This window comes from Nilaparvata lugens, chromosome 10, assembly GCF_014356525.2.
Source record: "Nilaparvata lugens isolate BPH chromosome 10, ASM1435652v1, whole genome shotgun sequence".
Lineage (NCBI taxonomy): Eukaryota > Metazoa > Arthropoda > Insecta > Hemiptera > Delphacidae > Nilaparvata > Nilaparvata lugens.
In genome coordinates, this window is record NC_052513.1 from 31,483,682 (window position 1) to 31,507,776 (window position 24,095).

At 34.0% G+C, this 24,095-nt stretch overlaps 1 protein-coding gene across 3 annotated transcripts in view; it reads right to left on the minus strand.

The window, feature by feature from the left end:
- LOC111052015 (low choriolytic enzyme-like) overlaps positions 1-24,095 on the minus strand; it is a 95,446-nt gene that overhangs the window by 23,245 nt on the left and 48,106 nt on the right. For 2 of the 3 annotated variants that reach the window (XM_039437211.1, XM_039437212.1), the window contains exons 2-5: positions 13,997-14,098; positions 6,815-8,175; positions 4,574-4,756; positions 1,565-1,864 (exon numbers count right to left, since the gene is read on the minus strand). In XM_039437211.1, coding sequence (XP_039293145.1) covers positions 1,565-1,864; positions 4,574-4,756; positions 6,815-6,956 — 625 coding nt within the window. In that variant the 5' untranslated portion in view covers positions 6,957-8,175; positions 13,997-14,098. The remainder of the gene's footprint in view (positions 1-1,564; positions 1,865-4,573; positions 4,757-6,814; positions 8,176-13,996; positions 14,099-24,095) is intronic. The other variant, XM_039437213.1, reaches the window with a different exon arrangement.

The following is a 24,095-nucleotide window of genomic DNA, read 5'->3' on the forward strand; positions in this document are numbered from 1 at the left end:
TGTGATACATGCGTAAATCTGAAAATTGAATAGAATCATTTTTTTGGAGAATCAATGTGATTAAGGTCTCTTTGGAGATCTTTCACTTTGATTCAGTCATATTATATATTATTAATCAAATCAACATGAATTGTACATCACGTTATATGCCTGAGGAGTGGAGGAAAGTTTTAGTAATATCTCTATTCAAGAAGGGAAGCAGAAAAGACCCGAATAATTATAATAATAATAGAGGTATTTATGCGCTTGTTGAGCAATGTCTATAAATTGTACAACAGAATACTGGAACAGGTATCACATTTCAAATATTTGTGATGTGATATTACATACGAGGAAGACCATGACGTGAATGCAAAAATTAACCGATTCCAGTACATATTTGGAACTATTAACAGAACTCTCAAAAATAAAGACCGAAAAGAGACGAAGCTGAAATTTTATAAAGTAATGGCCGTCCCTACACTTTTGTATGGCTCTGAAACCTGGGTACGAAAGAGAAGGGAGTGGAGCAGGTTACAGGCGGCCGAAATGAGATTTTTAAGGTCAGAGGAGGGAATGAGGGATGCACCAGAGAGGACAGGCTTTATAATATCGATATCCGTAGAGAACTCAATGTGATCTCTATACCTCAACGAGTTGACGAGAATCGTCAACCACAACAGTGGAGAGAACATGTTGAGAGAATAGGAAACGGAAGAATCCCGAAAGCTGGCATTGCTTATAAGCCAGAAGGGAGAAGTATTGGCAGACCAAGAAAAAGGTGGGAGAATGTTTGAAGGCGGAACAGGTATTAATGTCTACCCCTGTAACAAGACGACGATGACGAATAGAGTCATATGAAGCGTAGTAGCCAATTTGTCGATTAGACTCAGTCGACTCTGTGCCTTCAAAGAGCAATCATATAATCAAAGAGCAAAGCGTATCATGAGCAGTTGAACACTCACTTGCAGACTATAGAAAACTGGCCGCTTCAGCACGGAAACATCGCCGCCGCTGTATCCCCACTTTTCACTGCTTCGCATCCCTCCAAGTCAAAAGTAATATTTAAATCAAATCAAGTTTTATTCAGTGACAACACTTACAAAACAAATTCTGTTACACGTGTGATATTACATATCATTGAATACAATACTGTTTGCTTAAGAAAATTCTTGTCTGCAAACAGGAGTGATTTTTGTATGGACTATAAACTTTTCATCAGATGCCAACCCAATCAGCCAATCGGAAAGCTTCCCGCTCAGCCGAATATGAAAACTCTGTCGGGAAATGCTTGGAAAAGCTTCTAATATGTTCTCTCCTTTTGCTGGCTAACTCAAGTTCGAGAATACCTCTATTAATCTACCTCTATAATCACCCCTATGGTATTCTACAGAATCATTGAAACTTGTAAGCCATAATGAATTGAGCCTTAAAAGATTTTTTAGTTTTTTCATTGATGAAACTTATGAAGATAGTTGATGATGGTCTCTTCTTTTGCTGGCTAACTCAAGTTCGAGAATACCTTCATTATTACCCCTATATTCATGAATGAGTCTTATGAAAATAGTTGACGATATGTACTGACTGGGCACAATATTCTGCCAATGAATCTTGACGAACTCATCACGGTCGGCGGCCGACTGCTGGTGATGGAAGCCGACTGCGTGCAGCAATTCGTGCACGGCGACGCCATGCTGCACGCATCGACCGCGAAGGTTGACGACCTGGCCGCCGCCGCGACGCCCCACGTACGACCAGCAGCCTGGGTTGTTGCCTCGCACCACCACGTAGGCGTCGTCGCCCTCCTCGTATGGACGGAACTTGATGCACGACTTCTGGTGGAACTCGTCCATTGCGCCCATTATCACCTCCTTCTCGTCGTCGTCTGTGGGTTGATGGGGTGGAGGAAGGAAATTAAGGGAGCAGGAGAGGGGTAAGGTGTTGGTGGTGGAGAAGATGGAGAAGGATAGCAGGAGGAGGAGGATGTAGAGGAGAGGTGAAGGAGGTAGATGAGAACGAGGGGGATGAGGATAAAGAGGAAGAAGAGGAGGAGGTTTAAGAGAATGAAGAGGAGGAGAGAAAGGAGAAGAAGAAGAAATAGAAGCAGGAGGATGAGGAGGTGTAGGAGGATTGGGAGGAGGAGGATGATGATTAGGAGGAGGTGGAGGAGAAGGATTAGGTAGAGAAGGTTTAGGGGTGGAGGAGGTGGAAAGGAGGAGGAGGATGAGGAGAAGTTATAAGAGGTGGAGGAGAAGACACAGGCAAAGACGAGGATGGAATGGAGGAGAGAAAAGAGAAGAGATAAAGGTGTAAAAAGGTGAAGAGGAGGAAATTGAAATAAATTATTTTATTATTGTAGTTGTATGTAATAATATATTATTGTATGCTAAAAATGTGTCAAAATTGTCTAGAATTACGTTTTTGTTTGAATTTTTGACAATAAATTCAATTCGATTCAATTCAAAATTAGAAATTGATCAAATTGTAAAATCAACTTTTCTATTGTATAGATAGCCTATAAGAGAATGTACATAATATGCTAACATAATTAAAAAGTGTGAAAGAATTGCTCAATATAAAATGAAAGTGAAATCTGCATTTTCGAATTTTACTGTCAGAACTGGTTGAATGGAAACTTTTGACGTTGTTGTTAAATAATGCTGACAGTTGGAAGCTTGGAGAAATTATATAAGGTATAGGAGGGTCATCTATAAGTGTAAAAAGGAATGTAAATATGTACAATGTGTACGTTTCAAGAGATTTGAAAATGTTTGAAGAGAAATATGTTATCAGCTCGATATCCTGAGTGATTGAATTGTGTAAATAAAAAATTGCATTCCAATACACTCTAGTGTAATGACTGCCGGAAAATGTTTTGTCATTTCAATGATTTTCATGACAAAATTATCTTAGCTGCCTTCGGCGAAATTATCCACTAACTGAATGAATGAATTCTGGCATTCAAATTCAGTTTCAGACAAGAATAATTTGTCAACAATAGGACAAATCATTTTAAAGTTGATAGGCTAGATGGATTATCAATAATTTATCAATAATGAATTATATCACTCACTCAATAATACATTTATACATCATACATTTTTGATATACATAAAAATAATCTATTGCATTATAAAATACAAAAAAATATTTATTACATATACAAACAAATTCAACAAGCTCACCTATTAAAATATGTAGATGCACTTCTTGCGAATTGTCATCTCGGAATTGTCAGCTAGAACTGTCATCTCATGTTGACGTTAATCTTAAAAGCATCATTCTTTCATTTTGTTCGCCATGCATATTTAGACAAAATATTGTTTGTGGAGAAGCATTTATTGCTGAACTCTCAATTAAAATAATATTTCCACTTCAAATCTCAATATTTTGCATCATTTTAAATTCTCTCTTGATTTTACAAGTTTAAATTTCAACTCTTCAAGTGTATACATGCTATATTCGAATCCTATTTCTATCCAGGTTGTTGTACTAGCTCCTCCTGGATTTGATATTTTTCAATGATAGTTTGTTTAATGCGAAATCCTTGTATAGTGTTTGTATTATAACAGTAGACCAAAAGTACGAAAATTATAATGAAAAAGGATTTATATTCTGATTGGAAGGATTTAGAATGGATTAAGAATAGTCTCAAGAAAATGAAAAATTCAATAATTTTAGTAAGATGGAATAAATTGATGTACTAGTAATCATCCATTACTATCAAAACTATTGATAAACCACATAGGATATCAATTCAAAAACAATGCCCTTGCCCTTCAAACTTTTTGTACTTTATTAACACGAAGCTTTACAGAAATAACAAAAACAAAAACTTGAACTTAATATTATATCAATTAAAAAGTTAAACTCTTTGAATTATTTAATTGAAGAAAAACTATAATAATTGGTTGATTTAAAGTTCTCAATTATTAGCCTATGATTTAGTGAAGTTTTGTATATAAGCATAATGTAGTGTTTTCTAAATTCAAGTAAGTTTCTTTTTTGCAATGAATTATTTCTGTGAAAGTGGTTTTGAAATTCTTCTTTTCACAAGACAATAGATATGCTATGAACTATGCTATAATCTATTATTAGATTACAAGATGTGTCAAATTTTTCCTCTTCAATAAATTGAATTGCTGAGTCAAATCTAGATTGAACAATTCTGAATACAGAGAGTATAGAATGTAATCTACATTGTATAATGTAAAACGTCGAAATGTGGTAGAATTATTCTAGAATGTAATTTACAGTCTATATACTCTGTGGCTGTTCACAAAGTTTTCTGAGGTTGAACGGTTTATTCATAATATTCTTATTGATATTCACTGTGTTATTTTTACAGTTTTATACTGATTTTCATTGCAGCAGTTTAATGAAATAAATTTGTTTGCTAAACCGTCACTTATGATTTCATATTTCTTGATCATGTAATGTAATGATTTCATATTCCCTGTTTTAACTATACCTAATAGTTTTCTGTTTAATGTAAAGATAAAGTATTTTTATCTGGATGAAAGTTTGTTTACAATCTGATGTTTTTGTAGTGTTTTCTACTGGTTGTTTCTGTTGTTGAGTTTGTTTTGTTTACCGAAATCGTCGCTGATGTGATAGGGAACGACGCCGTCATGCCAACGCAGGGTGTCGTCCAAGATGGCGTTGCGCTCACTCTCTCCACTGGAACTGGGCATCATGATGTCTCCCTCGTACAGCCCTGACAGCTCCCACACGTTCTGCTTGTCACGTGACGGGTTCCATGACGCTATTGCTCTGTCTGCAAGCATTGGACAATTGATAAATAGAAAAGTCATTCGTACATCCCCGCGGAATTGAAGTGCAATATCTTCTTCCTGAGAGGTAAAGTCTCCCATAAGGAGATAAGCCTAGGCCCGTTATGAACATAACATTTCTCCTCCACCTTCATTTAAAATAATGTATTACATCACTTTCATCTATTGAGGGAGGAGCTGCTACATTAGAACTTCAATCATCCGATTCAATTGGGATCAGACCCAATTTGGTTATTCAAAAAATATTCAGATAATTGGAGTTTTTACGGAAATAACGGGGAGGAAAACTTCTGCCAATATTAATTGAGACTGCCTATAATTATTAGGAAATTAAGAATCATACTTATCACAGACATAAACTATCCATAGATCAATCAAATTTAACGTTTTATGTGAACGGAAAACATTATACTTTCTGGAATACGGTAGCAATATCATCAATGATAATTATCATTTAACAATTTCAACTATCAAGCAGTGTGTATGAAACTTCAAGAATGAACATTCATTCTGGATGAATGGCAACAATGAAATTACTTTGGAGTATCCATAAAACTGCTCTAGCTGCGAGTGCAACCATAAACAATGAGCTATTAAATTTATGCTCTATCATCCGACTATACACTATATTCTTGTTACCTACCGTATTGAATAAGAATATTAATGCAAATTCCATAGCACAGAAAACAACTCAATATGACTGGAAAGTTTAAACTTTAGTGCTGTAGTTATATCACGAGCTAGGAGCAATATCTTATTTAAGTAAAAGTCCACTTGTCCAATGTACAGTGGCTTTCAAATAATTTAGGCTAATACATAGAACAGCACCGCAGCATCGTACCGCAGGAACTATTACTCAAGTCTCGAGTATAGTATTAAAATCAAACCTGGAAGAACAACTTAATTCATGTAGAAAGTTGGTAGCTATAAAATATAATTTTTCTTCCAGTGGATGTTTTACAAAAAAATCTGGATAAGAAAAATTGTGAATAAATTATAAAACTGTGAGGAAATATTTGACAGGATAAATTGGGAGGGAAATGATGGTGGAGAGAAAAATAAGCTCGGAGATCTACTGGTTCACTTTGGATTGGTTTGGATCTATTGGTTGACTAAATGAATTATAAATGGATCAATTGTTGGATATTGGAATAAATGGATTGTACGATTAATGGAATAATTATTATGAGGAACTAGAGTTCTACAATGGCGGAAGAGATTTTTGAATTTTTCTCACATCATTGCATAGATTTCTTTTATAGATCTTGAGAACTTTGTGCTCAATAGGAAACGAAACGTGGTGTTCACTTTCGAAAGAAAGTATTTTTTTATATAGATCTATTAATCAAACCATACCGCATTACATCGATTATTGTTGAATTATCATTTAAAAAAAATTGAATTATTCAATACAGTATTGAAGTTTGATCTTGAGGTGATGAACTGATTAGAAAATATTGAATATTCATGAAAGACAGATGATTAAATAATGTCATAAGTTCATTGAACTCATGAGTAAAATAGTGTATTATGAAGTTATTATTCAATATAGGAAATTGAGATTCATGAAAATAAAATGAAATATTGCTATCAATAACTTATCCCAAATTCTCGAAAATTTTTGATTTCTAGAATATCTAATCAAATCAATATATGATTTTAAATGCAGATATCACACCATAGCTGCAAGAATGTAGGTGAATCTTAGCCTTGCTCCCAGATGATGATTCAGATCTTAATTGTGAATTATTATATTTACAATAGAGAACCTCTATAGGCTAGTTTCCTGCTGGAAACACCTCATTATGACTAATTTTAATCAAAATGAGAGAAGAAATTTTTGGACTCTGAAAGTTTTTTCTCCTGTTATAATGATTTGATAAATACTAAATTGAAAATATCTCCAATGAGTAGTAGAAATTAATCAATGCTAATATTAATGCTGAACATTTTTTTCTCCTCAGCTATTCAATTCACAATTCCAAATCTAATTTGATTATCCTTATTCTATATTGATGTTTTACTTCAGTATTTTCACTCACCAACATCCTCCATGTAAAGTTTCTGCATCATGAAGGATTCGCCGTTATGCTTGGGGGGTGGAGGGGTCACTTGACATGTCACAAACGACATTATCACGACGATCACTAGCAGAAATGAGGCGTGAGACAAATTTGGAGACATCTTTTTTAGAGAATAATTCGACAAAACAGAAATGTTCTTCTCCTCTGACAGGATTCCTTGTATCCAGACGCGCGGCTGAGTTCCAACTGATAACTGCTAACTATCCTTGGGTAGCTGAAAGTGCGCCGATTTTTGCAATCCTTTCTCCTACCTTTCTTGTACTCAGGTGTTCCTTCTCCTACTATCCCACCTTCTCTTGTTAATTCGACTATATTTTTGCCTATTTTCTTCTAGGCTACCTACTCCTATTCCTCGCTATTCTATCCACTACCGCTGTATTGAGATCTTCAATCCTCCATTAGCCCTCCCAACTGTTTTGGTTTTCCTTCTCCTATTATATCACCTCCACTTGTTTGTTTCCATATTATTCTCTTCTCTGTTCCTCTTCTTCTCCTTCTCTTTTCCATCCACTCCCGATGTATTGAGATTTTTAATCTTCCAGCAATCCTCCTCAGACCTCACTTATGTCAATTTCCTTTTCCTTACTCATTCTTTCATTTCCTTTCATTTTCATTTTTTGTTGGTTCTAAAACTTGATATTGTTCCAATGAAGTAAGTATATTTTCTACTGACCATTCATTCAGTATTATTCCACTGACTATATTGAATTCGTTAATCAGTCCTCCTGCCTCGCTCCTATAATTTAATCAATTTCCTTCTGTGTTTCAATATTTTTAGCAATTTTCTATTGATCCCTGTCCGGGATCATTCTGCTTGAAGTTTATTCTCTTCCCTGTCCTTCTACTGCCTATTTGCTAATTTCTACAAGTTTCTCTCAACCAATGTATTCCACTACTTTATCTTCTTGTTTTCTATTTTTCTACCTAATCCTCCACGATTCATCCAACAATTGCATGAAATTAATGATTTTGGTTTTCAAAACCAATTTCTGTAATCTCAAATACTGATTTTTCATTAAATTTCTCCCCAAACCCGCCTAATTACCGGTTCATCTAAGTTTTTTTTCATTATTTCTCTTCTCTTTTTACTCTATCTCTTCTCTCTTACTTTTTTCTATCCACTTCCACCCTTTATTTTCGATTTCTCACTATATTTCTTTCTTTTTTCGATTCAAGTTTGTAGTGTGGAGGGAGACTAGATGCCAAATAGAGACGAATTGGGGAGTCAGCTCATGTCATGGTTGGTGGAGCACAACATGACATAGTGTGACGTCATTGATGATGAACGGAGTTGTTCCAGACGAATGATTGTATGTCACCTAGAATAGAAGAGTATGTAAGAAAGGGTTATAGATGTGACAATATATCAAATTCATTCTACTTTTCAATTCTCCCACTACCTATGTATATGGAGGTAAATTATTTATCTATTATGATTCTGAAGGATATTATAAATTTGTTGAGATTCTCGATTCAAGAAAGGGTTATAAATGTGACACGATATCAAATTCATTCTACTTTTCAATACTCCCACTACCTATGTATAGAGAAGTGAGTTATCTATCTATTATGATTCTGAGGGATGTTTTCAATTTGTTGAGATTCTCGATTCAAGATGTTTTTGAATATGAAACAAGATGTTTTATTATTAAGTTTTATCCAACTTCGATGTTGAGAATACCTTCTCAATACAAGATTATGAATCTGTGAGAAATGTTTTCCGAAATGGGGAGAACATTTTTGAATACCGTGAGTTAGATTTGCAACAATCATACTGTCAATAGAGAATCTAAACCTGATTTGTGAATTACGCTCATTCAAGACTAATTCATGATTAGTGAAGTGAAAAATATAAAAATAATAATGAAAACTCTTCTCTTCTATCTATTAACTCCTACATGGCAAGGAACATATAAATTACTTCGAGTCTACTCAACAGCGATTCTCAACAGCGACTCAACAGTGATACAATACGGTACCCAAGCCTATTCAAAGAGCCAAGATTGGGATGAATGCAGGAATAACACAAGTTATCTAGTCTGAATTCATATCGGTTAGGAAACAGACAAATATTCATTATAGATCATTGTTTAGTAGTTTGAGCGTATGGCAAACAACACATGCGACACACATCATTCTCAACAAAATATATCTGTACCTCACGGTACATGACGGTACCTCACGTTCACGGTATATCTGAGATAGATGGGTGCACAAAGTAAAAGGATTCTCCTTCTCTGCGAAAGGTGAGTCTTCTCAAACTGCTTATTTTACAGAAGAGCCGAAAAGTGATTCATTTCCAGCAGCAATGGCTGAAAGAGCCCAAGTCCAATCAGCATTGGAATCACATGTGAATTATTGGACTCACGTTGTATTGACTTTAATGCTGATTGGATGCTCTTTCAGGTCTGGTTTTCATGAAAACTATCAACTGTAAAGGACTAACATTATCATGAATCTATGGGGTTCAAAAAACTAAATATGACTTACTAAAATCATCATTTTGTCCAAAAATTGACGCTTCTCTAGCTCTAACCTCTGAGGTGCTAATACTATTTATACATGAAAGCACATAAATATAACGAATAAGACTTTCCAGTGAACTGAGTTTTCAAAAAGAAGCATTATTTGGTTTATTATTTTGGCAGAATTATTCCATGATTCTAGTTATCAAAAATTATTATCACATCCTTCACCATCTTCGTCCTTTATAATTACTGAAAAAACAATTTCCCTTTCACCAGGAGAACTTGAAAGTTTACAATCCTCAATCTCACACTATATTCGAGCATGTATTTGACGCATTGGGCTACCGTTAACTGTAAAGCATAGCATACCGTCAACCAGCAAGCATTATTACAAAATCGACGTTGCTCGTTGAAGCATGTAGCTGCTGAATGCTGAATCTAAGATGGCGTCAATTCTGTCATATTACCTAACTGACATGGCTAAGGCGCAGGCAAGGTCTCCCCTTATAATAATAATTCCACTCAACTGGAAACTCTGCTCTATAATATTCACACAAATTATTGCCACTTTTACAGTTGGAGACATTTTCTATCTCTCGAAATTGTTGTAGATCAAGGTTCCGATTGTTAACCTAATGGAAATTCAATGATTTTATTATTCATCTTTGAGAAAATGGTACGGATTATTGAGCATGGTATTCAGCGATAATACTGCCTATTGAAAAACAATACAATACATTGATTGAAATTATGTTTTGGTGTGATAAAGGCAGCAGAGTTGTGTACTTCCTCATTCAATAGGATGTGAAGCCATTCATTCCATAATGGTAATTTGATACAATTCATTTCAGATTAATAATTTGTTAACCTGAATAAAAAAAACTCAGTTCACTGGACTATCAAAGGTTAATCAAGCAAGATTCGAGGTCTCATTCAGCATTCACTCATTGGATCCATATGGCTTCGATTGTTCGTGAGAACGAATCAAATTACAAAAGTTTTGGAAGAATCTGAAATTAATCTAAATTTCCAATTCTTAACATGTTCAGAACTCGAATCTTCTTGATGGAGTAGGAATTCTTATGGAGAATTATTAAAAAAGGCAAAAAGTCTCACATAGACTTGGCTCAAGAAAGACGTTAATCTTGAAATGTTAGTTCTGAAGTGATCTTGTGTCCGAAATTGGATTCAACTCATCTGACCAAGCCATTGACAAGGAAGCTGGTAAGATCTTAACACGTTCAAGATTTAATAATAATTTGCTAGGATAAATTTAGATTTGTGAAATTTCAGAAGCTATTTGACTGGTGCTCTTTAGAAACTAGAGAAGCTAAAAATATTGAATTCCAATGATATATTTCTTGAAGCTTATTTTTTTTTACATTTTTGAATCATATTTTTCTGTTCAATAATTCAATGGGAGATGAAAATCAAGTAAGACAGCATCGAAGAATCATCTAAGCTCCTTCAAATTGTTATAGCTTCCTAAATGCTATTCAAATCCAAATTATGCAATATATCGGATATCCGTTGCAATAAGCTTAGAGCCGACATCAAGACACGCTTTATTTGGACTGTTGTCAGTTCTTTCGCTTTTTTCAGAAGCGATTTTAGCGTGACGATGTCAATGTCTGACCTATTCTTCGTCCCCCGGATTCTAGTCTAATGATCATTGACATTGAACTACTAATTCAATTCCCAACCTTTTCTTTCTCATTCTTTCCTCTCAATTTCTCTTCATTCTGTGTTCAGTATTCATCACATTGTTGTATCGCTCATTAGCCTACTTGACAAATAATTTTCAAGATACTAATTTTGATTGTCTATATTTTTAAGCATACCATTTTCAATCTCATCTGTATCTCCCTTCCAGTTTGATGAAATTAGAATTTCAATATTCGAATGGAAATTATTCAGCACTGAATAAATGAACCGTATTTCTCCCATCATCATGCATTTCATGGACTACTTTGGAGAAAAAGACACGAGAATAGAGAGTAGTAGGAGAGAGAGAGGAAATATAAGAATACATTGGAGAAGGAGGATAGGAGGAGAAGAGGATGAGTGGAGGGGAATGAGGAGGAACAAGAGTTAAAGAGGAAATTGTGGAGGGAGGGAGAAGATGAGAAAGAAGAAGAGTGATGAACTGGTAAAAGGATATGAAGTATTTGAAGGAGGAAATTTCAAGACAGAGATGAAAGAACAACCGGAAGGAAAGAAAGTAGATGAAGAATAACAAGGAGAAATAGGAAGAATAGACGGAGAATAGTTTGGAGAATATAATTTGAAGGATTATCAGGAAAGAGTGATAAAAGAGTTTAGCAGGATAAGAGTTGAGAGGAGAATAAGAAGTGTAGATGAAGAGAAAACAAAACAAACCTTTGATGAAATAAGTTCAACAGAAAGAGAAAAAAGGAGGATGACAACATTTCAACATTTTTTAGAGAGAAGAAGGAAAAGAATAATTATTAGAATGACAAGACAAAAGCGGGATGAGGACGAGAAATAAGTGGAAATGGAGTAAAGAACAGTAAAAAGGAAAAGTGGTGCAGAAGAAGATTAATGAAGAAGATAAATAGACAATGAAGAGGAGGAGAAACAAAAAACAAGAAGAAGAAGAAGAGGAAGAAGAGGAAGAAGAAGAAGAAGGAGAAGGAGGAGGAAAAGAAGGAAAAGAAAACATATTTCTTTTATATGAGAACAGCACTCCTGTCAATCACGCCATCTCATTGGAAAGAGCAGCAATTGGGTGATTGACTAATGTTATATGGGTACGCCAATTACTTTCATACCGTGACGAATGCTAATTAACTATTTCAGAATATTTTCGACTCAAGCCAATCGGAGATCGCGTTTCCACTTGAGGAAGCGCCACCATGCTAATCCAATGCCGAATGCCCTCTAATTATTAGTATGACTAATTGATTTCCAAATTAATTACTTGTAGGTTGTAATGAAATGATAAAATGTGTCGGTAAATGATTGTTGGAAATTGTCTGTTTGTCAAGTATTTCCTATCACTTTTCTTTCCCTCGCCCATTTTATTTCTCGTTTTTTTTCTTATTGTAGGCCTATGAAATGATAAAACTGAATTTGTAGAGTGATGGAAAGGTGGTTTTTCGTTTGTGCTTGAATGCCGTCGTCGACTTCGACAGGGTGAGGATCTCAAATTGGGTAGATTTCATTTTGTCCAAATAACCTTAAAGATTATCTTCAATTATGATTTTATGATTCAATGGGGGAGTTAAGTATATAATTTGAAATGGAAATATTTTGATATTATTGGAAATGTTTTGATTCTTAGATAATAAACACAAGTAACGAAAAATATTGGATCAGCTGTTTTAGCACACTTGAAATTTTGACAATATGAATGTACTCAACAATGCCTGACGTCGACGAATGCGGAAGTTTACGCACAAAATCCCACCCTTAGATCTCCTAGCTTAGATCTACTACCTTAGATCTACTAAGAGGGTGGACTTTAAATAAGTGAAGGATTGAACAGCTTCTCAATTGTATGTGAACTCAAAAATGTTTCTGCTAAATATTGGTGCTGCTTCCTTAGTAATAAAGTTTGACTAAATCAAGAGTCTGCGTTTACACCGGAGTTAATAACACGAGTTATTATCAAAAAGTTAATAACTTGACTGAATCGTCATAAATTTCTCTTGACAAAAGTTAATAACTCATGTTTCTAACAGAAAATTCCTTGTTATTAACAAGATCTTGTTATCAATATAAGTAACTTCCATATGATTTCATTCAACGAGACTATTCATATGATATAAAAGCCTGAATAAAAAGCAAAAAATTGTCTTCAAATTTGAATTGAAACATGTGTGTGATCATTGAAATAATGATCTTCATCTGATCTAATGTAAATAAATTATAATGCGTTTACACCAGCGTTCAAAACAAAAGTTCTCAACATAAGTTAATAACATTTTCTTTTCGCTGCTAGTTTTGTTAGCAACAAAAGTTAAATAACTTTGTCACGTGTTTTGTCTGCAGCTGTAGTTATTAGGGAACAGCTGTGGTTGAAGGGGAGGGATGCTGGGCGAGGGGGATGCGGGGAAGATAGTAACCTGTTATTAACATAAGTTACCGACTCTCGATGGATAACATAAATCTTGTTAATAACAAGGAATTTTCTGTTGAAACTTTTTTCAAGCGAAGTTTTTGTCGATTCAGTCAAGTTGACAACTTTTTATTAATAACTCATGTTATCAACTCTGGTGTAAACGCAACTCAACATGATGTTATTAACTTTTGTAATTAGCATCAGTTGATAACAAAAATGTTAAAAACTTGTGTTATTAACTACGGTGTAAACGCAGCTTACTAATTTGAGAATTCTTCCATGGAGAATGAAGAAAATTCATCATTCCAAAAAATAAAACAAGACTTGATAGATAGTTTGCATTGAAACATTAATAACATAATGGAAATAAGGAGTTCTCGAAGTTTAGAGTTCAGTTATGAGTCGTCTTAATTCACGGACAGTTCAAAAACAGACGGGCGATGGATTAAGATTCAACATTTAACATCCCTGAATGAGAATAATGTAGTACACCAAAGTGGACCCTTACAACTTTACCTAATTCAGTAATCTAGTACCATTGAAAAATGGAGAAAATGCGGTTAATTATTTGTCTCTGATAGTACTTACCTGAATAGATTTTGCTAACGTGAACGGAAATTAATCGAACATTTCAACTGGAACTGGATTATTGCAGTTGATTTTTCAGGTACAAAATCGGGCTGTAGAAACCTGAGGGTAGAAAAGTGTGAGTTAACTTTTGGAAATCCAAATTCAGACGCGACTTCTTATATCAACTTATTCGTTCCCAGCTGAAAACTATGAATTATTCGACTCTTTTTGTTGGTAGTAGGACTAACTTCAATCACCAATCAAATTTTAGATTCGAATTACAAAAACCATACGAAGTCGGGCACTTGTATATATCTAGTCGGACATGCACTAGTCGACACCACTCAAGACTGACTATGCAGCAAAACTAAATCTGAGGAATCGCCACTCATATCTCATTATTGGAAACTCAGAGGAGATATTGTCGTGGGATGTGAAAATCATGTCAATGTCTACTCATGAGTAGGGATTCGCCAAATTTGACCTTACAACGCCCAAAAATTAACATGATGTTGACACTGTATTCAACCTTGTACTCATCTCTTAATTCGGCATAGCTACAATTGAAGATTACTAAGAAACTATTATCATTTGAGGGTGAGGTGCTCTGAGAACTGTAATTGAATAGATTAACAAATGATTCATTCCAAAAAAGATACGATTAAGTGTCACTATGTGTTTCAACTGGAATGCAATGTACCTAGAATACTACTAATTTTACGTACAAGCTTTAGGAATCTGTATGCTTTATTGTAATTCAAGGGATGTCAATATTACAAGAAATAGACTGTATATTTTTTCAATTATTTCTAGTCTTTTAGGCTTGTAAGATGTGTAAGTATAACTATTAGAAGGATTATGAGAGACTTTCCCAATCTATAGAAAGTTTACAGATGACAGAGATGGTTGAGAATAATATAGAGATCAAAATCGAATTAGAGTAAGTATTATAATATTATAAATTTGATGACAAGAATTTCCTGATTGATGAAATAGCAGTCTGCAAATCCTATGACTCTGAATATAAGGAGATTGAAGTCCAAAACAATAGGTCCCCACTCTCCACAAAACAATGTGTTTTGTCTATCAGTGACATCTTCAAGATGGATAGTTCCTTTCAGCATCGACCTTTCGATCCAACATAGTTCAGATCCTAGATTCATGGATTCAGCATAGTTCCTTTCAGCACTACTATACCAAAAGCTACGGACCCATGTTTTAGCTTTCCCCAAAATAAATTAGATCGTAATTGTCCTCCAAGAAGCTCCTTCTTCTGAAGAAGTTCTTGTTTTTCGGAGAACTATTAATCACATTTCAACAGCTGTAGGTCAAGAATGGATTTGAAACAAACATTGAATACAATAGATTGAACCAAATAGAGGAGACAAAAAACGAATCCGGGTCAATTTCGGGGCGGTTCCAGCATCTTAACAGGAATAATGTGGAATGCTGAGGGTTTCGACAAAGGAAAAAGATACAAACATGTTGTTTAAAAGTAGGATAACGATTCGATGGGGGTTGTTCGGAGTTTGTTGAACTTGGAGAAAGCTCCCAAATGCCATAAGTGGGTTTTTCAGATTCCTGGATTTGAAAATTGATTGGATTCAACAAGAAAAAATTTCTATTCTGATTTTCTAGGACTTTTCAGATCATTGGAAATGTAGGAGTCTGTATTGATTGTTAACTCAAGATAGTTGTTAAGTACCAATTTTTCCTCAATTCCTGAATACCTTGAATTCAGGAAAACAGTGATAAGTTATTTTGTTGTGAATCAATATAAGATCAATCTCTCCACTACGAATACTGTATACTCTGCTTCTCCACAATACACTGTACAAGCTTACCACAGTAAAAGACTATAGGAGGAATATTTGTATACGTGTATTGTCTTTGCACAGTATACTGTATACTCTTTTTCGTTAATCACCTGCTTTTTTAAATTTAAATGTTTTAATCTTTCCAGTAAAAGAAAATTCAATATTCTACAGTCGAAGGTTGAGAATATAGCTTATTCAATCTGTACTCTATACAAACTTTGTATACTGACTACAACCATAGAGAAACAATAGCATAAGTAGATATCCCATGGTATAGGGCGTTTATGTCGCCACTTTTACTGTTATCTCAAGCTGATAGTCCATGTGTAGTTATTTCCTGTGAAGCTTTATGACGCTGGTAGTCTCTCATATTGTGCCGTTCATATACTCTTACTCGGTCAAAACAGTTAAAATTGACAATAATCGACAGTAATTGGCATGAGATAACAGTAAAAGTTGCGACATAAACGCCCTATACCATGGGATATCTACTTACGCTATTGTTCCTCTATGCTACAACTAACTGACTTGCTTGACTGCTACAAACGGACAGATAATGTTGGCTTCAGGTATAAGAAGTCATATCGAGTTTGCGAGTTTGATTTTGGAAAAACCCAATTTTTCAGACACTCTCCAACAAGCGAAAAAACATATTCCACAATCAAGTGACAAAAATACAGATCAGTATGAGCAATGCTCTTCAAACTATCCATTTGTCATTTTTCTTTGATCCTCGTATTCTGTTTAGGTACTACTTACTCACTTAGATACCTCAGGAACAAGTCTATGTGGAGTTCGCATAGTTGATTTCAGGAATTTCCAATCATTCTCTATGCTCAAGTTAAATAAATTGAAAACTGCTTCAAGGCTTAAAAATGCACCAAATATATTACCTCTTATCTGCTGTACAAGTGATCTAGATATTGAGCGGGCATGAAAAGGCAAGCTTCAGAAAAAAGTATCTATGTATTATTTGAGATTGATTTTGGAAATTTCCAATTTTCCACCAAGTTCAAGTGAAAAAATTGAAAAAAACTTTTCTAATTTTTTGAGAAAAATTGAGTAGAGTGGAACATACAGACCAATATCACATTTAATCTCATATATGACCGAACTAGGTAGACTAACTAATTTTAGAGATAGATAAAATGTAGGCCTGAGGAACAAACAGTCTAGCAGCTCTCAGCTCTCAGTCGACAGAGCGAAGTTTGCGAAATTGATTTTCGGAGCGGGTGAAAGGAGGGACAACTCACAACTGGTTGGGAAACTGAAACTAAAACGCTTTAATACAGTAAACACTACATTGACCCTGAACAGGACAACGCTGAAAATCCTATACCGAGCTCAACTACGAAAAAATCGGAAATAATTGATTGACAATGAAAAGGAATGGCTGTGTAAGGCAGGATATGGTCCATATGCAATATGGAGCATAGTGGCCTGCTTATAAATAGGTTTCTGAGAACGTAAGAATGTTGGATATCTGCTGAATAAATTGGTATAAGTATGACTATACTGACATTTATTTTAAGCTGACAACTTTGAACGGGAAGAATTGATGTTATTATTTGTTTGTAAAGGTGCATTTTCGTTTGTGTGTAAATTTCCGCAGTCGACGACGACAAGCATTGTTGGCATTCATATTGTCCAAATTTCAAGTGTGCTGAAACAGCTGATCAATAACTTTCCATTATTTGTGTTTATTATTCAAGAATCAAACATTTCTAATAATATCAACATATTGCCATTTAATAGTATAAACAATTTTTAACTCAACCTCCCCCATTAAAACATAATTCAACATAATCTATTAGGTTATTTCGACAAATTGAAATCTTCCCAATCTGAGATCCTCACCCTGTCGTGATCGACGACGGCATTTACGCATAAACGAAAACCCAGATTAAAGGAAGACTGACAACTTGAATATTTACCATAGCCATGCAGGGTTTGAAATATTTATTATTCATGAAGAATAAGAATACAATAAATTGTTTGCAGTTAGTTTGTTCTTATTTACAATGAGCTGAAACAATATTTGGATGTGTTTCTCATTATGTGGTAGCAAACCAAACGTCGTTTGACATTGATACAGTGTTGAAGAGATCATGAATTTGATAGACCATAAACCTTCTCCTGAACATAATAAACACAACTAAGCAAAAATCATCAAATTCGGTGCACACATAAAAAAGTTATTGAATGTCAAAATTTGAGGCTCGATTTTTATTCATATAGATTTTCATGCATGATTTCCTGGCTACACAATTATTATTGTCAAACGGGATTACCAAAAGATTAACCTTTGAATACCTCTATTGGATAATTTTATTATCAGAAGGCAAAAGAATAGAATTGATTAAAGATCTGTAATTTACTAATAACACTCGATAAGTGAGAGTTTACATCTCAATTACGATCTCTCACATCTCAATAGCGTGGTAATGACATGATGTGAAAAAAATACTCTGCTTGGAAAACATGACTTAGAATATTGTTGTATTGGCCATTTCTTGTAGACTGATCTCATTCTAAATGTGCTTATCGTTTAACGATCATTTAAATCTTGATGTGAATTTTATCACCTTACAGAAGAACAGATGAGAATTTAATTTGATCTTCATGGAGGCATAATAGTTTTTTTTGAGTTGGTGCGAAATAATTCATAAACACGAAAATTCATGATAGACAATTTCAATGCGGCTATGCATAATAACCTGGAATTGAATAATCATTTGTTAAATTAATTTAATTTACCTCAAATAGTTGAAATTAGATTCCATTTATTGGAACATCATCTTTAACAAACACGAAAAAGTGAAAGGATGTAAAATAATAATCGGAGTACCAATAATAATTGAGCAGTTGGATGAGGATCAACCATTCTTGAAACTTCACCTATGATAGTCGTGAGTTCAAGACCCTGCATTCTATTTTTGATCAAGAAAACATGATTTCCTTCATAAAGATATATTGGAGAAAATTGAAGGCCTGATTTAGAATACCAAGAAATGGTATTGAAACTAACTGATGGTATTGAACCAACTGATCCTCGATACTCGATCAAGGCAAGCAGCAGCTTTGATTTGAAAAAAATACACGTGGAATAAGATAAGTATTATCAGGAATAGCCCCCAATAAACGAATGTACTCAATGTATTTAGAATACTAGAATGTATTCTAGGTACCTTGAATGAACCTATTCGATGTTTCCACAGCTCAACTGATATAGATGAGTTGATCAATTAATTGGATTTGTTCGAGAATTTGATTCAATCATAATCAACGATAATAAACGTTTTGCAATAAAACAATAAATGAACAAATTGCTGCTTCAGTTGCTTTCCGTTTCCATGTTTAACGACTGTGTTGAACTCCGGTTAGATGAGCAATAATCTGTCAGCAGTGTTTGAGTGGGAGTCGTTATTGTTATTAATGGAGGTGTGCTGTCAGATATAGGTGAGTCTTACTAAGGTACTTTCCATGCTCTGTTTAGTATTCGGGTTCTAACTCTGAAATAATTCATATTTTATTAATGTCTTTCTTGCGCAAAACCAACATATTTTACGCCTTTAGTACTCCGATTATTATTTTACATCCTTTCACTTTTTCGTGTTTGTTAAAGATGATGTTCCAATAAATGGAATCTAATTTCAACTATTTGAGGAAAATTAAATTAATTTAACAAATGATCAATAAAATTGGGAACACAAGTGTACCTACTATCTTAAATATTTCAAGTTAATCCAGACTAGGAATAGAATAATCTAGAATCGTCATAGAATAGGAAAAGCAATGGAATATTGTGAACTAAAGCACTTCCCGTTCATCAAGTGTGTCGGTGTTGGTCTATTGATTCAATTCAAAGTAATGAGTTTATACACAATTTGTTTCAAATCCACGAGCTTTTGTTTTCATTGATACCTGATCAATGATCGTATTTTTTTATAGCTTCCCATTGATTTTCAAATAAACAAATTCGATAATTATTATTTTATGTCAATATTGACAATTATTATTATTGTGTGACAATTTTTCAACATTCCCTCACATTAAAATCATAATTTGAAACAGTAGCCTATATTCTCAATGCAATCATTGGAGGGGATCATTCGGAAAGATTATTAATTTCTCACTCCACTTTTCTATTGTGTACAGTATTTGGAAAATAGATATTCTTGATCTCGATGGACCTTTCATATTCTTCTTCAATTTTGTCTGAAGAATTCTCCCAACCCCAGTGTACTTCTCCCCCACTACCTCCTTCCAATCTGAATATTCTCATCTGTGTCTCATCAATTCCTTTGAACTGCAACGACGAATGTTCATCTCCTCATTTTTTTATAAAAAAGTAATTATTATGAATATATGTTTTCAATTTTCTAGAACTAAGTTCAATATGTATTTTCGAGTTATTTTTTCATAATTTCCAAAATAGATAATCATCAAGCTTCATCATTTTATGTGAATTTGTTTGTGTGTACAGTATTCCCAAAATGTCTACCATTTTATGCAATCCTTCATTTTCCCAATCTCCTAGAAAAACACCGTGATTTAAAAAACAGTATTATTCGCTATACATTTCGTACTCTGTACATTCTACACTCCTCACATGCATTATACATCACGCGGTAAATGATTATGAATCTATTTTCTGTTTTTTTTAGTATCATTGTACTGTAATAACAATTGGAGCACCGTATGCAGTTTGATTCTTACTCTCACTACCAGAGTGCGTACCAGTGCACAAGGCTGTTGAAGAGTTGAATGAAAATCCTTCACTAGTGACAATAATATCCAACAGGTAGCGCTGGGGCTTATTCCCAGTCTTCGACCAGCCGGACTTTAGAATAGAACTTTATTTTCATTTTAATAAGATTCTTCAAACTGCAATGAGTAAATCAATGAATTACCAGAATTAATTCATCTTCTGAGCTTCCTGACTAGAATCCTCTATCAGAATAGAAAAACACAGGTATATTTCTATTATAAATAGAATACATTTATTAGATCTGTACAGAGAACTGCAGTTTCGTGTTGAAACAAACACATCTTCAGCTGTAGTGAAGATGAAGATGAGTTGGTTTCAACACAAAACTGTTGTTCTCTGTATACATCTAATTAATATGGATGTGATGTGACAATAATGAAGCTGTGTTTTTCAATTATTATTATTCCTGAGCGAATATCAATCCTATTCAACAATCTTAATCCCCTCCCACAGTTCACTCAGGTGTGGGAGAGTCGTCTCCCAATATTTCCTTCCACTTATTTTATTTTCCACTTTTTCCATTATCTGGACTACATTATTTCTTCTATCTCCTACTTTTCTTCTACTTTTTTCATTTTATCTTCTTCGTTGATGACTGAACTAAAAACTAAACTAAGATAAGAATTATTCAAGATGAATTTCAAAACTCTTATCCGTCATCAATAATTTGAAAACTGCTTCAAGGCTTAAAAATGCACCAAATATATTACCTCTTATCTGCTGTACAAGTGATCTAGATATTGAGCGGGCATGAAAAGGCAAGCTTCAGAAAAAAGTATCTATGTATTATTTGAGATTGATTTTGGAAATTTCCAATTTTCCACCAAGTTCAAGTGAAAAAATTGAAAAAAACTTTTCTAATTTTTTGAGAAAAATTGAGTAGAGTGGAACATACAGACCAATATCACATTTAATCTCATATATGACCGAACTAGGTAGACTAACTAATTTTAGAGATAGATAAAATGTAGGCCTGAGGAACAAACAGTCTAGCAGCTCTCAGCTCTCAGTCGACAGAGCGAAGTTTGCGAAATTGATTTTCGGAGCGGGTGAAAGGAGGGACAACTCACAACTGGTTGGGAAACTGAAACTAAAACGCTTTAATACAGTAAACACTACATTGACCCTGAACAGGACAACGCTGAAAATCCTATACCGAGCTCAACTACGAAAAAATCGGAAATAATTGATTGACAATGAAAAGGAATGGCTGTGTAAGGCAGGATATGGTCCATATGCAATATGGAGCATAGTGGCCTGCTTATAAATAGGTTTCTGAGAACGTAAGAATGTTGGATATCTGCTGAATAAATTGGTATAAGTATGACTATACTGACATTTATTTTAAGCTGACAACTTTGAACGGGAAGAATTGATGTTATTATTTGTTTGTAAAGGTGCATTTTCGTTTGTGTGTAAATTTCCGCAGTCGACGACGACAAGCATTGTTGGCATTCATATTGTCCAAATTTCAAGTGTGCTGAAACAGCTGATCAATAACTTTCCATTATTTGTGTTTATTATTCAAGAATCAAACATTTCTAATAATATCAACATATTGCCATTTAATAGTATAAACAATTTTTAACTCAACCTCCCCCATTAAAACATAATTCAACATAATCTATTAGGTTATTTCGACAAATTGAAATCTTCCCAATCTGAGATCCTCACCCTGTCGTGATCGACGACGGCATTTACGCATAAACGAAAACCCAGATTAAAGGAAGACTGACAACTTGAATATTTACCATAGCCATGCAGGGTTTGAAATATTTATTATTCATGAAGAATAAGAATACAATAAATTGTTTGCAGTTAGTTTGTTCTTATTTACAATGAGCTGAAACAATATTTGGATGTGTTTCTCATTATGTGGTAGCAAACCAAACGTCGTTTGACATTGATACAGTGTTGAAGAGATCATGAATTTGATAGACCATAAACCTTCTCCTGAACATAATAAACACAACTAAGCAAAAATCATCAAATTCGGTGCACACATAAAAAAGTTATTGAATGTCAAAATTTGAGGCTCGATTTTTATTCATATAGATTTTCATGCATGATTTCCTGGCTACACAATTATTATTGTCAAACGGGATTACCAAAAGATTAACCTTTGAATACCTCTATTGGATAATTTTATTATCAGAAGGCAAAAGAATAGAATTGATTAAAGATCTGTAATTTACTAATAACACTCGATAAGTGAGAGTTTACATCTCAATTACGATCTCTCACATCTCAATAGCGTGGTAATGACATGATGTGAAAAAAATACTCTGCTTGGAAAACATGACTTAGAATATTGTTGTATTGGCCATTTCTTGTAGACTGATCTCATTCTAAATGTGCTTATCGTTTAACGATCATTTAAATCTTGATGTGAATTTTATCACCTTACAGAAGAACAGATGAGAATTTAATTTGATCTTCATGGAGGCATAATAGTTTTTTTTGAGTTGGTGCGAAATAATTCATAAACACGAAAATTCATGATAGACAATTTCAATGCGGCTATGCATAATAACCTGGAATTGAATAATCATTTGTTAAATTAATTTAATTTACCTCAAATAGTTGAAATTAGATTCCATTTATTGGAACATCATCTTTAACAAACACGAAAAAGTGAAAGGATGTAAAATAATAATCGGAGTACCAATAATAATTGAGCAGTTGGATGAGGATCAACCATTCTTGAAACTTCACCTATGATAGTCGTGAGTTCAAGACCCTGCATTCTATTTTTGATCAAGAAAACATGATTTCCTTCATAAAGATATATTGGAGAAAATTGAAGGCCTGATTTAGAATACCAAGAAATGGTATTGAAACTAACTGATGGTATTGAACCAACTGATCCTCGATACTCGATCAAGGCAAGCAGCAGCTTTGATTTGAAAAAAATACACGTGGAATAAGATAAGTATTATCAGGAATAGCCCCCAATAAACGAATAAACTCAATGTACCTAGAATACTAGAATGTATTCTAGGTAGGTACCTTGAATGAACCTATTCGATGTTTCCACAGCTCAACTGATATAGATGAGTTGATCAATTAATTGGATTTGTTCGAGAATTTGATTCAATCATAATCAACGATAATAAACGTTTTGCAATAAAACAATAAATGAACAAATTGCTGCTTCAGTTGCTTTCCGTTTCCATGTTTAACGACTGTGTTGAACTCCGGTTAGATGAGCAATAATCTGTCAGCAGTGTTTGAGTGGGAGTCGTTATTGTTATTAATGGAGGTGTGCTGTCAGATATAGGTGAGTCTTACTAAGGTACTTTCCATGCTCTGTTTAGTATTCGGGTTCTAACTCTGAAATAATTCATATTTTATTAATGTCTTTCTTGCGCAAAACCAACATATTTTACGCCTTTAGTACTCCGATTATTATTTTACATCCTTTCACTTTTTCGTGTTTGTTAAAGATGATGTTCCAATAAATGGAATCTAATTTCAACTATTTGAGGAAAATTAAATTAATTTAACAAATGATCAATAAAATTGGGAA